At 38.9% G+C, this 20,898-nt stretch overlaps 1 protein-coding gene across 7 annotated transcripts in view; it reads right to left on the bottom strand.

Annotated features, from left to right (window-relative positions):
- Positions 1-206: 206 nt before the first annotated feature.
- The window catches only part of esrrga (estrogen-related receptor gamma a), a 164,710-nt gene continuing 144,018 nt past the window's right edge, over positions 207-20,898 (bottom strand). For all 7 annotated transcript variants that reach the window (XM_052579741.1, XM_052579743.1, XM_052579738.1 and 4 more), the window contains 2 exons: positions 6,387-6,656; positions 207-2,833 (listed from right to left, as the gene is read on the bottom strand). In XM_052579741.1, coding sequence (XP_052435701.1) covers positions 2,589-2,833; positions 6,387-6,656 — 515 coding nt within the window. In that variant the 3' untranslated portion in view covers positions 207-2,588. The remainder of the gene's footprint in view (positions 2,834-6,386; positions 6,657-20,898) is intronic.

Raw genomic sequence — 20,898 nt, 5'->3', positions numbered from 1 at the left:
ACTGAACAGAATTGGAAAGCTTGTCTAGTTTCATATCGCTTCGTTTCCATCGTGATCACCTCAGAGTAAAGACAACACAAAAAAGGAAACAAAAGCACAGAGAGAAAGCAGCACCTCTTCTGCCAGGAGTTCATCACGTGAAAATTGAAAGTGCCAACATCTTCTTAACAGCAAGACCCCCAAACCCCCCCTCCCCCAAACCCATGTTTTTACCATATGATGAGTTGCCATGAGCGATAAGATCTAGAGTCACGTTACACTAACCTTTCCAAAGCACAATCTATTAAGAATTTTGAATAGCTAATGATAGATACAGTGTATTTATAGAACAAGGCTGAGAAAAAGCAACTAAAAACCCTCGTTCCCAGTTTGCCTTAAAAAATGATCTGTTCTTTCATCTTTTTTCCGTCATTTTTATTAAGCACACAAAGTCAAAGTGATAGTTTTGAAAACCGATCTTACACCAAAACAAACAAAAATGTTTCTTCCCTTTGCAACCTTAAAGAGTCAAGATATATACCAATGGAGTTCAGCATGAAGGCCTTATGTACAGCATTTTGTTAAAAGAGAAGGAAAATCAGAAAAACAGGGGAAAGAAAGAAAAAAAAGTACTATTTCAAAGCATTTGTCATCGTAACCTATGATATACAGTGTTAGTCTACAAGATAGGAGTTACACAGATGGTCTCTTGTACATATAATGCACCTCCTTTTAAATATTCACTTATATATCAGCATAGATTATATTGATCGTTGATCGGCTGATCTAGTGGTAACTAGGAAGAGTCTTTTTTCAAAAGGTTATTTGAGAACCCATCATCTTGCTCCTGAGGATTCATACATCCAGTATTGTCTCTAATTTTAGCCGTCTCTAAAAAAAAATAAAACAAATCTAAAGAAGAAAAACCAGAAGAAACAGCGAGACCTGCGATCACCACGGGTTGTACACTACATCTTTTGCGTGTAACAGAGGAAAGGGGGAAAAAAAACAGAGATGTTTCAGAAAAAAACACAGCAGACATGAAACACCAAGAAGCTGAACTACATTTTTTTTGTTCGTTTTTCTTTTTTTCTTCTTCTTCTTCTTCTTTGATCTGTTCCAATAAAATGTCTTAGGTTAGATTTATAATCTGTTCATTTACAATATACAATGCTTAAGAATATTCAGAAAATACCCCATACTAATACTGACATATTTCTGATGAAGGCTGTGGATCGCTTGCTTTGATACTTGAGCCTCTCTGCTAAAAATGACGTCATGTGTACGATATCTCTGCCGCTATTCCGCGTAAAAATCAGGACCGTCGTGAAACTAAACCTGCGATGCTTCTCCGTCTTCCCTAAGTGCTATTTTGCCTAACAAAGTTCAAATACTGCTTTAGTATGAAAGAATGTCAATAGAATTTCGAGGCTGAAGTTAATATATATATATGCATATATAATTGGCTTGAGATAATGGTTATGGTCCTTCTGGCCATATCATGTATGTAATCTATTATCTTATGACGAGCACAGACAGAAAAGCGAAAGCTTCTGGAAATTCATTTTCCCAAGTAAGTGTGGCACTAAGAAAAAACAAAAACAAATTTGCATACATTTACACCTCCACTTTTTAAACATCTATTGCTTAGAGAAGATAGCAGGTTTTCGTCTTCATTGCGCAACACGGTGGACGGTAGAAAAACATAACGTTCAATTATTAACATTATATGAAGAAACATCGTGTTTGATGACCATCCCATATATATATATACATCCTTCAGTACAGTAAAAATACACTCGAATAAAACATAATCAAATAAAAGTCAATAAATAAATGAGTCTGTTCCTTGACTTCTGCGATCCCTCTTTGTTCGGTATTGAATGAGAGACTAAAGCTTCGGCTATTCCCTGAAAAGATCGAAATGAAATCGGTAAAAGAGGCTAAACGTGTTTGGAAGACTTGAAAGAAAATGACAAGGGAGTGACACACGCATGATCAATCCGCATGGCTACGTAATGGTGAGGAGCAGCTTCTTCAAAGATGTGAAAATCTCCGTTTGGCTATCGCGTTGTTAAACTGCTCCGAGGACCTCTAATGTAATACTGCACATAGTCACTACGTCACGCTCTTATGGTAAAGAGGGTCGATCCCTAGATTCCTTCAGCGACATGAGACAGTTCGGGGAAAGTTTCGCTTGCTGGTGTCCACCGGGTGGACCTCCTTCCTTTGGCAGGGCTGGTCTTTTTCGGCTCCAGAATTTCTCTTTTGAAAATCAATCGAATGTCTCAATAGCACAAAAAAACTCAGCATCAGATTTTCGAGAAGAACAAGTCGACGGCTGGTTTCAAGTCCCACTGCTGAATAATGAAAGCAGTCGTATTTTTCTCAATAATCACATTTTAAATCATTCTTATATTTATGTATCATTGTCAGTAATTAGAAGTACCAGTACGGTTATGTTTTAGTTATTATTTGTTAAAGTTTATTGACAAAGGTTTCACAAACAGCGGCAGAGAGTTAGTCAGTGTCTGCCCGTTGAAGAGGGCGCAGTCATTGACGTACCCCCTCCAGCTCTCTGTCGGTATAACGGGGGGCCGGGGATGGAGTTACACCTTGGCCTCCAGCAGCTCCAGAAACAGTTTGTGCATGGGCACTTTGCCGTCCTGTTTGATGCTGTAGAAGTGCTGCACTGCCTTGGTGGACGTTTGCCGGAGCAGCGGTAGGGTCATGAGCAGCTTGCCGGCCCGGCGCGGGTCCTCCGCGTGCTGACCCGCCTCGTAGTCCTGCAGGGCCTCGTGCAACACGTCCTGGAGCTTCTGCACGGCTTCCACGTCCTCTATATGCATGGAATCTGGAAAAAAGTACAGAACAACGATGAGTGGCTTAAGAAATAAACACAAATTCGGTACAATGCAACATACGTATTGACATGACATTTTGCAACTACTAAAATGTTGGCAATATATAAAGATAAAAGACATGTTACTCTAGTGGTAAAATTCGATTTTTTTTGAAAGAACTGATGCATTTTATTAATTAAAAATACAGTAAACTTTTTGAAATTTTCAGCATTATTACAGTCTTCGGTGTCACACAATCCTTCAAAAATCATTCCAATTGGCTGATTTGGTGCTCAAGAAACATTTCTTATTGTCAGTGCTGAAAACAGTTGTGCTTTTTAATATACAAATAAAATAGTATAGGACTGCAACAAGACAGAATTACATTTAAATCAGAGGGAGCCCCCTTCAGTTTAAAATGGCATGACACTCCCGGATGCTAGTTCTGTACATGACTTTTTTTTTTAATCCATTTGAGCCTGACGGAAACCTGAGGATGAAGCCCTGGCAAAAGGAAAGGGATTAAAAGAATGTGACTCATCCTTTTTTTGCCAGCCCTAAGCTCATTCTCCAGTGATTAAAAGCACACTTGAGTGTTAAACGCTGAGGCTGTCCTCGCCACGTGTTTACAAGCCTCTCTATGGGACTGATGAATGGCACGGGCGACAGAAACAGTGTTTGGAGGAGAGCTGATATGGCACTCGTCTAAGCGAGAGAAACAGAGGCTCGAGTCAGGAAACAATACCTCAGCCTGACTGGCATTGTCTGCCAGAAATGTCAAACAGGCCGCATTTGCATTTGCGCTTGTTAGTACAGCATTCACGCCCGTTCACCGCGACAGACATGCCTCTGAGAGCGCAATTAGTTTCAGGCAGCTACTATCTTTGCTGTTTACTGCTCCAGTGGCTAATATAGTTGCACTTTTCTAGCTAATCCAAGCCTCTTGCAAGTGCTCTGATGGTTTTATCACATCACAGTGGTAAAGAATGTGCTTTGTCTGACTTGCTCTTTATAGACTGTCTCCACCAACAGTATCGACTCGGTTTTCTACTGTGGCGTGTCAATCCGATCCCGCTCCCTCCGGATAAAATGTCCAAATGCACGCTAGCTTTTGGCAAAGATGTCACGATCAATGCATTGTGAATAAATAATAATTGTATGGTCAAGTATTGATAAAAGCAAGTCCTTGTGAGGTTCCTCTATTAGTAGAGAGCACCGTCTGTCCTTTGGGTTGGCCAGCGGGGCAAACGTCAGGCCGCTTTAGGCGACGCTTCGATAGCCTAACCCTTCGGTGTCTGGAGCCCATCTAGAATTCAGACAGCGAGGTCTCGTCCATCAGTCACATGGGCTTTGGCCATCTGAAAAGTGACCTGTGATCCGACAGAAATCCCTGGCAGGAAAGTGCTTACATGCACCTTTCCACACAAGCTGCTCTATCAATCTCAGCATCGCTGCTGGAGGCGTTCAGGAAAACACACACTTTTTGCGCGCTATTTGTGGCTTAAAAGTGTGTCGCAACATTTAAAATCAAAAAGACTCTTCGCTAGACTTAAATCTGTTATGATTTTCTAGAACAACCCTGGAATTGTGTCAGTAAATGGCTGGATTCAAACTGTGGAGAGGATACGAGAGGTCACTTGACTGACTTTTCTCTTTCGTTTTTATGTCCTTTAAAAAGAAATGTGCACCATGATGAGGTCAACTGCAAAGTACAGCTTTCAAATAAATAGGATAAAAATGTCACTCTGACAACGATTGCTTAAGCAATACTGTGTCTATAGAAGGACTGTGAAATATATCGGCTCTGAGCAGAAATACCCAGCAGCTCGGGGCTTTAGAAAATGGTGGAGTGTATCATTTTTTCACCAGCTGTCTGAAACACTCTGCTCTCCTCCAAAAAAAGAAGTGACAAAATGGCTCACCTTTGAAATCGGACATGATGCATGTCTCTCCTGAGAGAAAAGTGCGGAGAGAAGCCAAAGTCTTGATAAATACGGAGAATGACACCCGAGAAGGTGAGAAAAAGCCAGGACTAAAGATAAGCTTATGCATCAGGCTACACTGTAATTTTATTTTTATTTTTATTTTTTTATTGAAATATGTTTGACAAGAAAATGCCTACTTCAAAAATTCACATGTAAGTCAGTGTGTTTCTCATCGATCAGAGTACAGGAAGTCTCATTGCATATACTTCAGTAAAAATTGCATAAATGTTAACCGAAAACGACATGGGTATGAATAAATCCACCACTCATTGATCACTTTTACCTACTTTTGGCATGCTGATGTGGATGTCAACAAACTGAGATGAACCACTAATCGTCGAATCAATTAAAAAAGAATTTCTCAAAAGAGTCACGCACTCATTCGCTCTCTCAGGGGTGCACTTTGGGCAGAACGGCCCCCGGTGGCTGCGGGCCGGGGCCAAACTAGCGAGCCGTCATCCGCAAGCGAGCAAGAGCAATCTGCTTTTTCATTTTTCAGCATGGCCAGGCCCAGCCGGAGATTGATCGTCACATATGGCCCCAGAAAACAAACTGTCAATACCTTGAGCGCTGGAGAATTTGAACAAATAGCCGCCCTCCCATTCAAGCTGCTCATTGCGTCCCATTTAACAGATTTTATTGACAGTTTCCTTCTTGTAATTAAAAGGAAAACTACTGGCCAGCAACCAAGATAAAGTTCAAAGATGGGGTCAACACAAAGGGAGCCAGAGGGCCATGGTGCGACTGTCGATGGCGGACAACATCAGAGCCTGTTATTGACATGTAGGTGCATAGTGATGGGCTCCTTACTTAAGAGGCATCTGAGCAGAGACTTATGCTAATTCGGACAGGGGCCGCAGGCGTGCTTTTGAAGGATTTCAAAAGGGGTGGGGAGGGGTGGGAACATTGTTTAGTGTTTTGTTGTGTGTGCGCGTGAATAGAGGAAGATAAAACATGCGTGATATTGAGATATCACTCCAACTGTAACTGAATAACTCTACCATTACATCTGTTGTTAAGATTCCCATAGGAGGAGATGACATCAAAAGCAGGAGTTTAACTCTTTCCGTGCTCATACATTATCAACAGCCCATTATATTAGGAGGGGTGATGAATAAACAAACACTGCTTTAATTTAGCTGATGACAGGCAATTCAAGTGCACTTGCTTTGAAGAAGCATTTCCCTAAAGGGACAATGAAAGTCTAAAATATAGTATTTAGTAAATCCATAAGGAAGTTTTCTTCATTTTGATATCGGTACTCCTGATAAATTTAGATTTTATAATCCATTATTTTTAATTTACAATTTAAAAGCATGCTCATCACAGAAAATCATTATGTTTATAAATTCTATTTAGAATTTATTTTTGAAGACATTATTTAATCTGGATAAAAAAATATATATATTTGTTTGTGATTTGCCTTAATCTGTGATTTTTTTTTTTTCATTTTAAATTTGTTAAAAATGTGTTTTTAATGTTTTGTTGCCTTAACAACCCATAAGTTTCATAATTTGAATACATCAAATCAAATGTGACGTCTGTTCCGACTGGAATCTATAGCGTCTGTTCATTTTACCTGAGTTAGCCAGGGCTATAGCTTTCAGAGTGACGAACTCCTCCTTCTCCAGCTTCATGCTCTTGTACTTCTTCACCAGCTGAAGAATAGCATTATTCAGGTCTAGCAGGCCAGCCAGCTTGGATTGGTCCTCATCCATGATGTAGTCTTCAGCGTAGACCAACTTGTCCTCAAAAGACAGCGAGCGGTAGACTACACGCAGGATCAGGATCTCCATCCACGCGCTCTGCAGAAGACTCATCTGGTCCGCCAGCGAGAGTGTGGAAAACCCTGAGAAAGAGTCAGAGAAAGAGCTCTATTAAACTCAACAACCAATGCTCAGCCTCAAATCAACATTCAGCGGTGGTATATGATATAAAAGCTCAGTTGATTGTCAGAAGTTTCTGGTTGTGTTAGTGGGAAGAATTGACATTCTGGAGGTGTAATGCAGAGGAAAACTCCAGTGGGAGCGAGCTGAGGCACCTAGCACGAGCCTTGGCTCTCATCTCCTGCTGCGCTGCAGGCCAGGGGGCATCCTGAGGGAGGGTACTCCTTATCTTCCCCAACATGCAGCATGGATCAATTCTTCCCATCACACCAACTGAAAGACTAATTGCTTGCCTCAAACTCCTTCTCCTTCCTCCTCCCCCCACTCTGCACACACACACACACATTCCCCTCATTTTCCTGTCTTTTTTTGCTGAAAGTTAAGGAAATTGTAAAGTTCATGTTCATGAATGCCTTTCGAAACCGACTAACATGTGACTTTTGTCTGTCTGTAACAAAAGAAAGTCAACCCTCACGCTCAGTTTGGGGTGTGGGAAATATACTTAATATTGAGGTACCAGGATACACTTGGTACTATGTTTCCTAATACTAAAAGACTATATTCGTATAAAAGATGAATAAATACAATGATTTTCCCCCCTTGATTAATGCACACAATGTTGAGGAATCTTAAATTGAGGTTTAAAGCAATCATTTCTACGTACTGGCTTTGGACTGGGACAGATGACTACAAATTAAATTAATAAAATTACTCCTAAATAAACAAATTATCAAATAAAACAAAAGGCAGTTCAAATAAAGGCAAAAATTGCAAGCAGCCAAAAGCTGATCTAACATAGCATACCCTGCAAAGAGAAAACAATAATACAAAATCTAAATAAACTGTGTGCTTGGGAGCCGTCCATCAGCTCTGAAGGTGAGGGACAGGCACAACAGCACCTGTTGGTGTTGGACCTTTTCATCTCATCTCACTCGCTCTGCTCTTCCAAGAACAGATGAAGCGTCTCTCTTTGCGACAGCAAGGGGGCTAATCTGGGTGGCGGGGGAACATGAGGAAAAAGATGCTCACCAACATCTGTTGTGGAGAGATGCCTTCAGAGGAAGCAAGCAATTTCACTCATTTTTTCTTTTCTTTTTAGAAATCTCTCTCTGTGAGTTAATCACTAATGGCAAGGAGCTCATTAGGTATAGGTTTCGGGCTATTGTTTATACCAACCGCTAATTTATTATCCCAAACTGTTAACATCTCTGATCTCATTAGAGGCAGACTAAGAGCTGGTGAGCAGTTGGTCCCTCTCCTGTCCTGCTGGTGCTAAAGTGCTCAATGCCAGTTGGCAGGGCCATCTTCTACTACTTAATAAAATCATCAAAAGGGATTAAGCCAAGAATTTCTTAAGGGGGTCCAATGTAAGTCCGCTGCATTCTTATAAAGACAGTGGCCTCAATGAAAGGTGGCATGGACTAAAAATAAGATCACACTCCGACTGGCCTCCTGAGAGGTATGTGTAATCCTTTAATATTGCTGAGAATTTGGAAAAAATCCACTGATATAATTTAAAATATATATGTGAATCAGATTTTAGATGGTAAAACTCATTATAAATAAAAATAAGAAATCATATGCATACTTTCATCTATAAATAATGTGGTACTGAGTGTCTGATTGAATATCTACAAATCTTTTTCATGTATAAATACACAGTAATGTAAGCACAAGTTAGCCATTGGTAGATTCACTTTACGAAAAACAATAAATGCTGTGACGCTTTTGCTCTGACTCATCAACACAGACTCAACCAATGGTGTAAGTTTGGAGTCTGTTTGTCCAACCAATGGAGACGCCAATATAATAATTGTTGCACTTCCGGTTGGTAACACTAGTGGCACAGAAACATTTAAAAGATTATCATCATCAGTAGAGTTTATCATGAAAAGAAACAAATCACACTGAATAATGGATGACTGAAGACATGTATCAAGACAGATCGAGAGACACAGAGAGAGCGACAGAGGGACAAAGAGAATGAGAGCACGAGGGACAAACAGAGAGACAAAATAAAGGCAGGGGGCGGATGGGGAGGGGGTTGTGGAGCGGAGCGGCAGATGGACGGAGCCCATCGCCTAGAGCTCCCCCTGTGCCACTCCCAGCCCTCCCTCTCAGCCACTGCTGTTAGTAAATAATTAGATTTACACATTCCCCAATCTCCACACATCTCTCCGCAGAATAATTAAAAGCCGGATGATTAGTTTATTGAGTGGAAGGAAGAACTTTTTTTCCCTCTTTATTGAGGTCCATCAATGATTTTATCAGGGGCTCGTGCTTTTACGGTTGTCATGCCAGTGCAGGCATCCAATTTTTCTTATCTCCCTGATTAATACAAATGCTGTTTCAGGACGCATTAATTAACAGATACAAATCTACGTTCTCATGGCCGGATCGATAGAGAGAAGAAAAGAGCCGTCAATGTGAATTTACTGCTGATGACGGAAAAGGTTCTGTATTGACATTTACGCGAGGGCAAACTTTAAAGATGCATTTTTCCCCTTCTTTTCATCTGTTATTTCATTTCACAAAAGAGCTTGGTGGAGACCGTGATTACAGTTCACCTTTGGATGCTTTGCTGCATGAGAAAGAATCCAAAGAGCTGAATTAAAGTGTGTCACTGTCATTTCAGCTGTGGCAAATGTCTACAACCCTTTTCCCAAAGGAATTCCTGTAACAAGAGGAAGCTTATTGACTAAGTACAGAAATCACACTAAACAAGGCACAACAAACTAATGTATATATGTTTGTGTGTGTATATATATTAAACACACACACACACACACACTATTCATAAATTTTACTAATTATTTGTATTTCTAAATTAGACTGCAGTTGTTTATATGTATACACACACACACAAATATTTAACAATATAATAATATATTAAATGCAAATGTAAATAACAAAAATCAATAATTATATATTTATGTGTTATTATATATAATATTTTAAATACAACTTTGAATGGGATTTTTTCAATATTTATAATAGATAATCCTCGAGCATGTATACAAAACTATATATTTCAGAGTAACTTTTTAAACAGCTTTTTATGTAAATGCATAATCTTATTTTATTTACTTGTTTGTTTATTTCTCAATCAAATGCATTTATTTATTTACAAGCCATGTAACTCTGGATAAGAGACTCTTTTATTTGACAGACACAAAGCAGACTGCCCCATCCCGATGACACACGAGCATTATCTGATCCAGCGTTCAATCTCCAGTAACGTCCTCTCAATTTAACTCTCTTAGCCCGGAGACCAGCTTCAGAGCTCAGACTCCCTCTCTCTCTCCAGCAGCACTGAAGGGGTTTTGCCACTGGCACAATCTCTCTTCTTCTCTTTATCGCTCTCTTTTCTCTCAGTAAACTGATGTACTTTGTGCTAGACGGGGGAGGAAAGGCTAAGTATGTGGATCTGTGAAGGTTACACCAGAAGAAGGTATCTGATGGCTGAGGCCTTGTGAAACCTGCAGTGGCTTTTCAGAAGAAATAAGCATTGGAGCAGCGCATAGCACAGGCTGACAGAAAGAGGCTGCGGTGCAGCCATGCGAAGTTAACCCCTGCCGGGCAGGACTGCTCACCACCAGGCCTCACAGCAACCACCGGCCGTCCGTCTGCCAAATCTATTCTGACTGCACGTTTACATACTGAGAGAGCCCACCGAGACAAACACACACACACATATGCGGTCGTTCCTCCTCCTCGTCTTCCTCAAGGCAGACTTCACCTCAGCATCGCTGCATAGCCGTCATATAAACACAGGAGCGCTCAGCTCCTGTCTCACTCTAAGCAACACCCCTGCTTATTTTCTCATGGTTGCAGGGTAAATGAACACGCTTGAGCAATGAGAATCAGCGCTATTCTGCGTGCCGACCATGCTGGATGTTTATTTGATGCATCCTTGCTCCCTCCTGAGCTCCTGTGTGAGTATACACTCTATTCGCTTTCACACTTTGTCAAGACGATGATGACACAGTGACTAATCTACTTGCAAAAATAGTGCTGTGGAGAGCGAAGGTGAGACTTAGTAATATTAGAAGTCCAAGTTGTCATATCGCCTCAATGGAACTACATTTGATAATAAAACAACAACAAACTACAACAGATTTCAACGTATTAACATCTCACAGAATCAAGAAAAACAGCACGGTTGTGAGAGCGATATTTCTTTTATACTGTTCAGTTCATTAAACTAAGATGAATATTGATTAACTTCTATTTTAAACTTAGAATATTAACATGTCGGTCTGGTCGGAAATGGAATCAAATTGTGTCTCAGACTAAAACATAGTAGTGACCGGCATTTCTATCAGTGTTTTTGAATCATATTAATTTTGTTGATAAAGACTTATTTCATTCCTGATATATTAACTGTGAAACTGCTTAATTTATTTTTTATGATTTGCCTTTTATTATATTTTGGCCTGTTTTGAACAATGTTTTGATGTAAATGTATATACCATATTTAATTTAGTAATAATGTATAGTTTTCATCCCTAGTTGTTTCATCTCTGTACAACGATATGTTGTACCATTAAACAGAGAAAAATAAATATTACATACATGCATAAATACATAAAGCAAACATATTTAGTATATTTGATTCACTAAAACAGACCCTTTGTAGCATTAATATCTAAATTAGCCATAAAAATATGTTTTTGGAATAAGTTCAGCTGATTGGTGATTACTGTAAGCTTACAGGTAAGCCTGTGGTGAGGCTAATGATGCCAAAGGCCATGGTGAGACAGGAACAACCATCATGCCAGTCTCTGTCTGTCCATTTACTGCCCCAGTGAGGCGCTGAGACGCTTCCCCCTTACCAGCTAAACCGGCCTTCTGCAAAACTCCTCCACCCAAACAAATATTAGCCTACAGAAGTCTTGCACAAATCAAAAACAACATGAAAAGGCAAACAAGAGTGTTTTGTGTGTGTGTAAACAGTCGGGTCTTTAGTCTCCCTTCCCCCCTCAGAGAGGGGGGACACAGGGGAAGTGATGACAGGAGCCGCATACACACAAACTGCCGCAGCGCTCCTCTTTGCTTTTATCACCGGCCGCCTTTCATCTCCACAAAACAACACCATTCAGAGAGAGAAAGAGAGAGAAATCACACTTTTTAGGAGGGAAAACACATTAACACCGCCATAGCTGTCCACATCCATTTAGCGGCTAAGCAAATATTCACCTGTCAGTGTGAGGCACGCTGCCGTACAGCGTTTACCGTGATCACATATGCACCGCTACGGTGTTAAACAGCTGCTGGCTTCTGCTCTACCATTCAATAGAGTTAAACAGAATTGAGTGATCTTCCCTCAGGCTTTTCTTTGTGGGAAAAAAATGAATGGTATTTTTTTTTCTTTTTTTTTGCCATTTATTATTTTGTTTCCGTTCTGTGAGGAATTTTAGAAACTGAAAGCTATCAGCTGAAGGATAATGGTGAAGAAAAGTGAAGCAAAGGTTATCAACTGTGTCGTTAGACTATTAAAACCAACAAATCCTAACGAAATATAACCATGGTTAATGTTCGTAAAGGAAGGCACAAAATGACACTTTTTTCATAAAAAAAATGTCTTAATACAAATCAACGGTTTTATTGTACATGATATATTGCTACATATTACTCCCAAAACTATATTTAAAAAAATCTTTCACTAAAATACTTGCTTCCACTGTCTTCATCTGTAAGTCGCTGTAAAATGTTTCAACTAGCCTGGCTTTCCTTTTCAACTGAAGTCAATCACTCTTATTTTTAAGCCCTTTTTGTTATGTAATGTCACTTTTTACGTTCCAATCAATTACCAAAACAACTCCTTCTTATATTTTTTTCTTGCTAAATCTTCTGTTTCACTGTTGAACTCATGTTAATTAAATTTCATTTTAAAAAAGTGCAATACCACACAACTAAACAAAAATAGATTTTTATTTAAGTTGTCACACTTCCTGCATACAATTTGGACATATCTGAATTGTTTGCTGTTGTTTTGCAGGATTTGCTTCACCCAACGCAGAGGAGAGGCTGCATCGTCACGTTAGCACGGCTTCTTGATTCTAATGCACTTAATTAGCAATCGGCAGACTCTTAATTGCATACATTAAGGCCGATTGGTGGTGGAGATTAATTCTAAATATACCCAGACAGCTGGTTAAGATAGCATGGATTACTGTTCAGACTGTACTTTTCCACTTAATTGCGTATGGAAACGAGGCAGCAACAGGCACATGTGCCCTGGTGGCGGCCGCGCAGAAGGGCGGCAGTTCCCCGGACTGTAATAAAGCGTCCATGGCTCCACAGATGGAGTGACATTAACCACAGCGCCGAAAAGCCATTTCCAACAATGAAATATCAATATTTACATTTTAATTACACCTTTTTCTTATTTCTCCCCAGAGTCTCTTAAGGTTGGCGAATGTGGAGGTGCCTCTTAAGGGTTTCGGATCGAGATTGATATTAATCTCGGGACTGATGTGGATTAGGAGTTTTTATTGTTTTGAGAAAAGTTACGTTGAACTATGAGATTATTAATGTGGTTAAAAGACCAAATAAATGTGTCTCCTCTTTCCTCTTTCTCATACACTGTAAAAAAACAATTGTGATTTTAATAGTAAAATACTGTAAAAATGCAACTATAAAAACCTGTTAATTGTTTAAAAGTAAATTTCCACACTATACACGATTAATAAATTTTATTAAATTTAATGTAATTGTATAGTAAAATACTGTTATTTGGTTTTTTGGAAGTGAAAAAGAAAAAGTCATTGTATAATTCACCATGATGGGGTTTAGTGTTTGTGTGAATGACACTGTGCACTTTCTATTGGCTATATATAAATTAGTATATCTCTTCTCAGCTTACAGAAGAGCTGTTTGTGATGAGCTTTGATCCATCATGTGACTTTCTCATCCTGTTTTTGGTGGTTATCAGTATTACAATGGTTCAAAACAGATATTAGAACTTCAGTATGCTGGTTTATTAATATTACATCAGTTAATAAAATATGGTATTTTATTGTGAATTTAAGTTAGGTCTGTAAAACCTAAAATGTTGCTACCATGTTCCAGATTTTTTTTACTCATCCTGTAGTTCTTGTTTTTTTATGCTGATGTTTGCAGAAACCACAGCAGGTTTGTCTTATTGCTATTAGAAGGTATTAGTGTAGTTTGCACAGAGCTCTCCCCCTCACTCCTATGCCAGTCGGACGCCTTTGATGTGCACCTCCCCCCACGGGGGTCAGAGCATCTCCCGCTGGCAGGGACCAACAAACGCAACTGTCATCGTTCCATTAGGCCCAAAAGGATGTGTTAGGAAAGGCCATGAGATGCACGAGGCGAGGGCTTAAGTCTGAGCCTCAGACGCCCCCTTAGTTTGCCACAGCAAATAGTCAGGAGCGTGAGAGAGTGTGTGTGTCTATGTGTGTGTGTCTATGTGCACACATTGGAGGGGTGCAGGGCAAATACTTATACGGATTCATTTGTTTTCCCATGCTGATCGATAAAACCCCTTACGAGGCTGTATTGACAAACCCTATCTCATCTGGATGTCGTGGAAAAAAATAACACAAGAAAAAAATCTTTGATGATGCATTCTTCTCTAAAACATGGAATAACTGTGTTTGCCGCAGCATATTATTTATATGCTTATCATTGGAGATTAAATTTTGGGTAAAAAACATCCAGATCTCTCCGATAGAGGCCTGACTGCATGGATTAATTTCATATTGGAGGATTAGCGTCTCTCTCAAACATGATCCGGCCAGACAAACAGAAGCAGAGGAATGCCCTGCATTTCCACAAACAGTCAATGATACACACAGACAGACAGGGAGTCTCGCGCTTAAAGCGCACCTTAATGCTTCCGAGACAAGACATTACCCCATTCCACGGCAATGAGCACCTTTTAATTTCTGCAAAAGCCACGGCTGAAAATCTTAATTAATTGTTCCATACTGCTTCAGGGTCATTATGCAATGTAATAAAGGCCGTGTAATTATGAAATTTTACAGCCATTACTGAGGCTGATAGCTCGTATTTCATCATCAGGCGGGCCGATGGCTTTCCAGGCACACGGCTCCAAGTGATGGACTGCACACAGATCTATCAGGCCCAAACAATAAGCTGGCCAGGCTGGCGTAATAGCTACCCACAGATGAAGCAACAGATAAAGATAAACTATAAATCCGTAGCACAAACCCAAATGCTGTTTAGCGGCCGGCGTGAGCGAGCATTGAAGCCACGGTTTGATTACGCAATTGGAAATAAGGCAGTGATGCGTGTGAAGGAAGTAGCCGGGTGTTGGGAATCTGTAAATGTGCGTTTGATTGGTGAGGGAGTGAGGTAGGATGCCGGTGTATGCATTTTTTTTTTTTACCCCATTGATTCTCATTGTGAATAAATTAATTCATATGGGTTTCAAACTATAAGATGATGAATAAATGTCAGAATTTTTGTGTGAAATTGTCCCTTTAACACACATGCACACACACACACAAATTAAAATAGAGCGAAGGACGTGAGAGAACCTGCACTTTAAAGGATAGCTATTTTAGAACAGAGAGAATAATATATAGAGTAATGCATGAAAGCATCGATCATGATAAACACAAGGGCTTATTTGAGAAGGGCCACATTTTATGTGCAAAATATGCAGGGAGGAAAGAATGAGGCGAAAAGGAATATGCTGATGCCAGTTTGCAAGACACAATGGCTCTTCGGCTTTGGAAGTACAGAAGAGGTTCTGTGGAGGGAAACTCTCTATACCTGAGGGACTGCAACAAAAGCGGCAGAGAAGGAAATTCAGAGAAGGGGAAAAAAAGGAAGGGAGAACATTTTGGACACACTGAAGGTAGCAGCAGACATTTAAATGTGAATTTTCATTCAAATATGAAATATGGTGATGAGGAGGAGGACACTCAGATGTTGAGACATCCAAGAGAGTACTGTATTTGAAGCAGAACTGCTTTTTAATCACTTTGAATATGGACTAGCTAAAAACTTATTCAGGATCAACACATGAGTCAATGACAAATAAGTGACCACAATAAAAAAATAGGAAAAATCTTATATAAATGATTAAAAACACATTAAAATGTTGTATCATATATATTATCTTTGTATTATAAATTTTCTTATAATTTTGTATCCTTTTTAATAATGTTGAATGTCATACTAAAAATGATTGTGTTTATGTTCATACATTTGGACAAATAACTACAAAAGTAATTAAATTAGTGTCATGTAATTGACCCACATGTACTCTGAGTATCCTTTCTAATGCCGGTTCAGGTTTTCAGTAAATCTGCATTATGTGAAGCTCTGCTGAGCTGTTCTGCTTTGCACTGTGTGAAGAAGACACTTTCTCTGTTTCAAACATACCCAATCACTTTATTCATAGGCAACACACTGGGCACGACCATATACTAGCCACGTTGCCTTGCCTCCACATTAATAATAATTTACATCATGATTAGGCTGGTGTACAGGACCCAGGCAATATGTTGCACATCTTCAAAAGCCTCAGTTTAACTCCCAGCCTCGTTCCGATGTGTAGATTTGAGGGTATAATTCCTCGGAGCCCACCGACAGCTCAAATCCAATCCCATTTTCCTGCCTGCTTACTCTCTGATAGAGATGAGGCCCCCCTGAACTGATCGTTTGGGGTGGGTTTTCAGAGGAGTGCTGTTTCGAGCCTGTCTGTGAACTTTGCATGAACCTCTAGACTAAAAAACTAAATACAAAGAAAAAAAATCATAATATGATGACAGGCCTGTTCTTCCTCCCAGCATATTTGCTACTGGAGATGGGAGGATTGAAATAGAGTTTGGTTTGTATAATTACGTCCATCTATCTTTATATTCCACTAGCATATCACAAATTGAAAATACTAAAAATTGACTGTTCATTCTGATGGTTAATGATTGGCGTAGACACGGCGATGATTTATTGGTTACTTACTGATGTGACACATTTGCATCTTATTAGATGGAGATTACTAGGAGGCCCTTTCAGATTGCAGGACGCGGCCCTTCACAAACCGCCTGATGGATTGATTTGATTTGCAAATGTAATCAAACTAATAAGAGGGAAAAATGAGCAATAATGCCTTGTTTTTTCAACGGGCAATCACACAGGGCCGCCCCCCGCTGGCTGAGGGGCAGACACAGGGCCTGATGGGTTGGTAAGAATGCAGCGCTGGTGAGAGGCCAGAAGGTTACTGTCACACCTATTCAGCTCTCTTACAGCCTTTATAAAGCAAATGTGTCCTTTATAAAGACTGACACACAAGAGCACAGATAAACAAGGGCATAATGCAGAGCTTTGCATTTGTTTTCACATGACAAAGCGTGATGCAAATCTGGCTTCTGTCAGGTGCATTTCCAACAGGCTGAGACAGGCGTGTTTACATGCGAGGTGTGGTGGAGGCTGCACGATCGCTCTATGATTCTATGAGGCACAGTCAATTCGCAAAAAGAAGGGAAAAAAAAGAGACAACATCTATATTAATTTCAAGGAGGAAATCGATGCTTAAATATGGTGAGCAATAATCACATGAATACATCCATCATGTGTTCCTAACATAATCAATTCCTGAATTTAAAATATATTAAAATTATATATATATATATATATATATATATATATATATATATATATATATATATATATATATATATATATATATATAAAAAACGAACTGTTTTAACCTGAAACAGTGACAGAAATATTACTTTATGTAATGATACTACTACTAAAATTATTTTTATAACATTATTTTTAAAGGAATATTTACTTGAATAATTATTTACCGGATTTATTTTGCAGAAAAATGTAAATACACAACACAGTATTCATGGAAAAAAAGAAAGAAAAAATATATAATAAATGTGTTTTTTTTTCTAAAATCAGTTAACTATAGATGCTTTTGTTTATAAATATTTATTGAAACCATAAAATTAGAACCCAGAAAAATAGCACTGTTTTTAAGTTTAGCAAAAATTACATTTTGTTTATGGCCATGTGAAATATATATGGATCTAATATATATGTATATATATATATATATATATATATATATATATATATATATACTTAAAAAAATTGCTATTTAATAGTGTATAAATAATTTGGGAAATAATTAAAGAAATAAAATCAAATTTAAGAAAAAAAAAACTGATTTCATAAGGCCCTATGTTGTATTTACCAGGATCTTTTCACAATCAAACACTGTACTCAGACTAATGAGACTTTGGTTAATAAAACTCCTCAGACAAAGGTTAAGATGACAAAAACACACACCAAAAACCTGGAGTGAGAGACCAGTGTACAGAAAAAGAGACACAATCCACATACTGACATGCACAAAAAGAACAAATCCGAGTGTAATGGGGTAAAAGTAGAGTCAGGCACCATTCTTACACCCGAGTCCATAATGTCAGAACGTAACACAGACTGTAGGCAGCACATCAGTATGAAGTTATTACTGTTCTGTGGTTAATTTCAAAGTAGACTGTGAGCTGACACGGCCTTCCCCTTAACGGTACACCACAAACAAAACCTTGAGAAGAAAACGGCTCATTTCCACCAACTACCATCCTGTTTTATCTATAATACCCAACTTACAGATTTATATCACTTGAAAATAATAATAAGAGACGGAGTTGAAGAGAGGTTATGTGATCATGACCTTTGAACTACGCTAAAACAGCAATATAAAACGCACAATCTCTCTGACACACATTTCTCCAATCTTTGCTCTGTCTGTACAGCCCTTTTCTCTGAGTGTCAGACTTAATTTAGTGTGTCTCACTTTGCTGAATGTATCAGGAGTGAAACCCCTGCTAAAAGTGAAAATTTGATTTGCTAAAAGGAGCTTAGGGCATCTATTAATCAATATTTGCAGTGTGTCAGTCTGAGGGCGGTGACAGACAAGGCCTCATTTAGAGATTGGATGTAGTGGGGATATCGGGTGGGGGTTGGGGTGTCACGAATGGGTTTTCTCCTCTCATCCAGGGCAGGGAAGAGGAGGAGGGTCCCAAAAATCACATCTGGGAAAGCACTGGCAGGCACGCACATCAGCGAGGAGGAATAAGCGGGCTTACTCCAGTTTGCAGATAATTATGTTTACATATGATTAGCTCTTCCTCCAGTGGGTTCACGAGCTTAATGAGACTAAACTAGCAAGCATGTTCAGTCAAAATGAGACTGGAGTGAGAAAGAGGGAGGAACTAAACAGATAAAAAAAAGGCACAAATTGACACAACATGCATTTTCATGAAACATCTAGTGACTTTTGAATCTATAGTGCCACAGCATAAGTTGTGAGTTGTGAGCTAGCAGTATCAATTGAATGTGAAGATATAGATCATGACCACATACTGTGGAATGATGTCAAATCAGAGTGTCTTTCTATTATTTTGCTGGTTGCACTCAAAAAAAAAAGAAAAAAAGAAAGAAAGGAAGAGAGAGCATGACTAGTGTAGTGTGATACATTAACAAATGACTCAGTTCTTTTAATGATTCAAACACACATACACACACACAAACTTGGTTTTAAGCTATTAGACAGAATCAGATTTATGTTTGTTTTAAATAATAAAAAATGAAACGTTATCTTTGACTTTGTGGTATCTGACTGGCTCTCATAAAGTAGCATTTTTGTGCCACAAAAACAAACAAAAACAAGTTGATGTAATATAATTTTTAAAATGCACCTTTAAACATTTGTGAAACTTAAATCACTATAATTCTATTTTAAAGCATTAAACCCTGAATTGAAAGATTTATAATATTAATATACAAATATAAATTATATTTGAAAAATGTTTAAAAATCATTAAACCACGAAATTAAATATTTAAAATATTAACAATACACAATAAATGTATACAATATACTATATATAGTATACAATATATATATATTTCTCTATTTGGTACCATTTATTGTTTTATCATTCATATTTATTTTAAAATAATTTCATAATTTATTGCTTTATTATTATTATTATTATACAAATTATAATATATATATAAATATATATATATATATATATATATATATATATATATATATATATATATATATATATATATATATATATATATATATATATATATATATATATATATTATATTATACACATGGTCATATATACATACAGGCCTAAGGAAACAAAACATAATAGGCCTAAATAAAACAGGAAACACTGGTGTGAAATGTGCATTATTCCAGCACTGTATTACAATGCCAAGAGTGACCGTAAGACCTTTATCTCCATTGTGTTTTCCCATCCTGAAGATTAGGGTCTGGGAAAGGGCTCATGGAGAAAGCAAACCTATGCTTTAGATAAATCCCTTGCTCAGCTCCTGATTAAGACATCTCACCAGCTGCCCGACAGCCTGAGACAGGGCGCGAGTTAAATAAAAAAGCATAAAAACTAAAAAACACACATGTTGCATTGACGATGCAGCCTGCAGGCCGTTGTGCACGCTTTGCCAGGGTAACTTTAATTGCTATTGTTCGTTTCCAGAACAGGCCACTAAGCCTGTACACACAGGTCAGCCAATAATGATGACACCTCAATCACGTCTGCAGATTGCACTGAGTAAGCGCATCCTGCTTTTTTTTTTTCTCCTAACAAGGTTTCTGGGCGAATATGCTAATCCCACGGCGCGTCTGTCCGACGAGCACGTAATCGTCTTATTATGCCCCGAGAAACCTCGCTGCGATATTTGAGTAGGAGTCGGGCTTCCACGACTCTCTCCTTCTCTTGAACCTATTACGAATGCACTGGCCCTGACAATTGAAGGAGCGAGAGAGAGGCCTGGTCGAGGGAGAGAGGGACAGGAAGGTGTGAGAGCGAGAGCGGGAAAAAAAGATGGAGCTGGGGGGAGGCAGAGGAATGAAGTGGAGTGTGGCAGTACCTCAGTATCTACATAAAAGAGATTAGAGTCGACAAGGTTCCATTTTACTGCTCAATCATATTGTGTTAGCACGCGCTTATCCGCGTGCCAGTGAAAATTGAAAGGGAAATAAAGAAAGAGAGAAAGTCCCCGAGATAGGACCAAGAATGGGAGAAGCCCGAGCAATTTCAGCCTGCATAAAGGGCCTGTAATAGTGATGGTCCTGTCATGTTAAAAAGCCAGTGCCGGTCCATGTGCTGGCCATTCTTGAAGCCGCTCGTCAAGTCAAGTGCGA

Source organism: Carassius gibelio, chromosome B17 (genome assembly GCF_023724105.1).
Source record: "Carassius gibelio isolate Cgi1373 ecotype wild population from Czech Republic chromosome B17, carGib1.2-hapl.c, whole genome shotgun sequence".
Classification (NCBI taxonomy): Eukaryota; Metazoa; Chordata; class Actinopteri; order Cypriniformes; family Cyprinidae; genus Carassius; species Carassius gibelio.
Note: the sequence above shows the minus strand (reverse complement) of the source record. Positions and strands in the feature narration are given on the sequence as shown.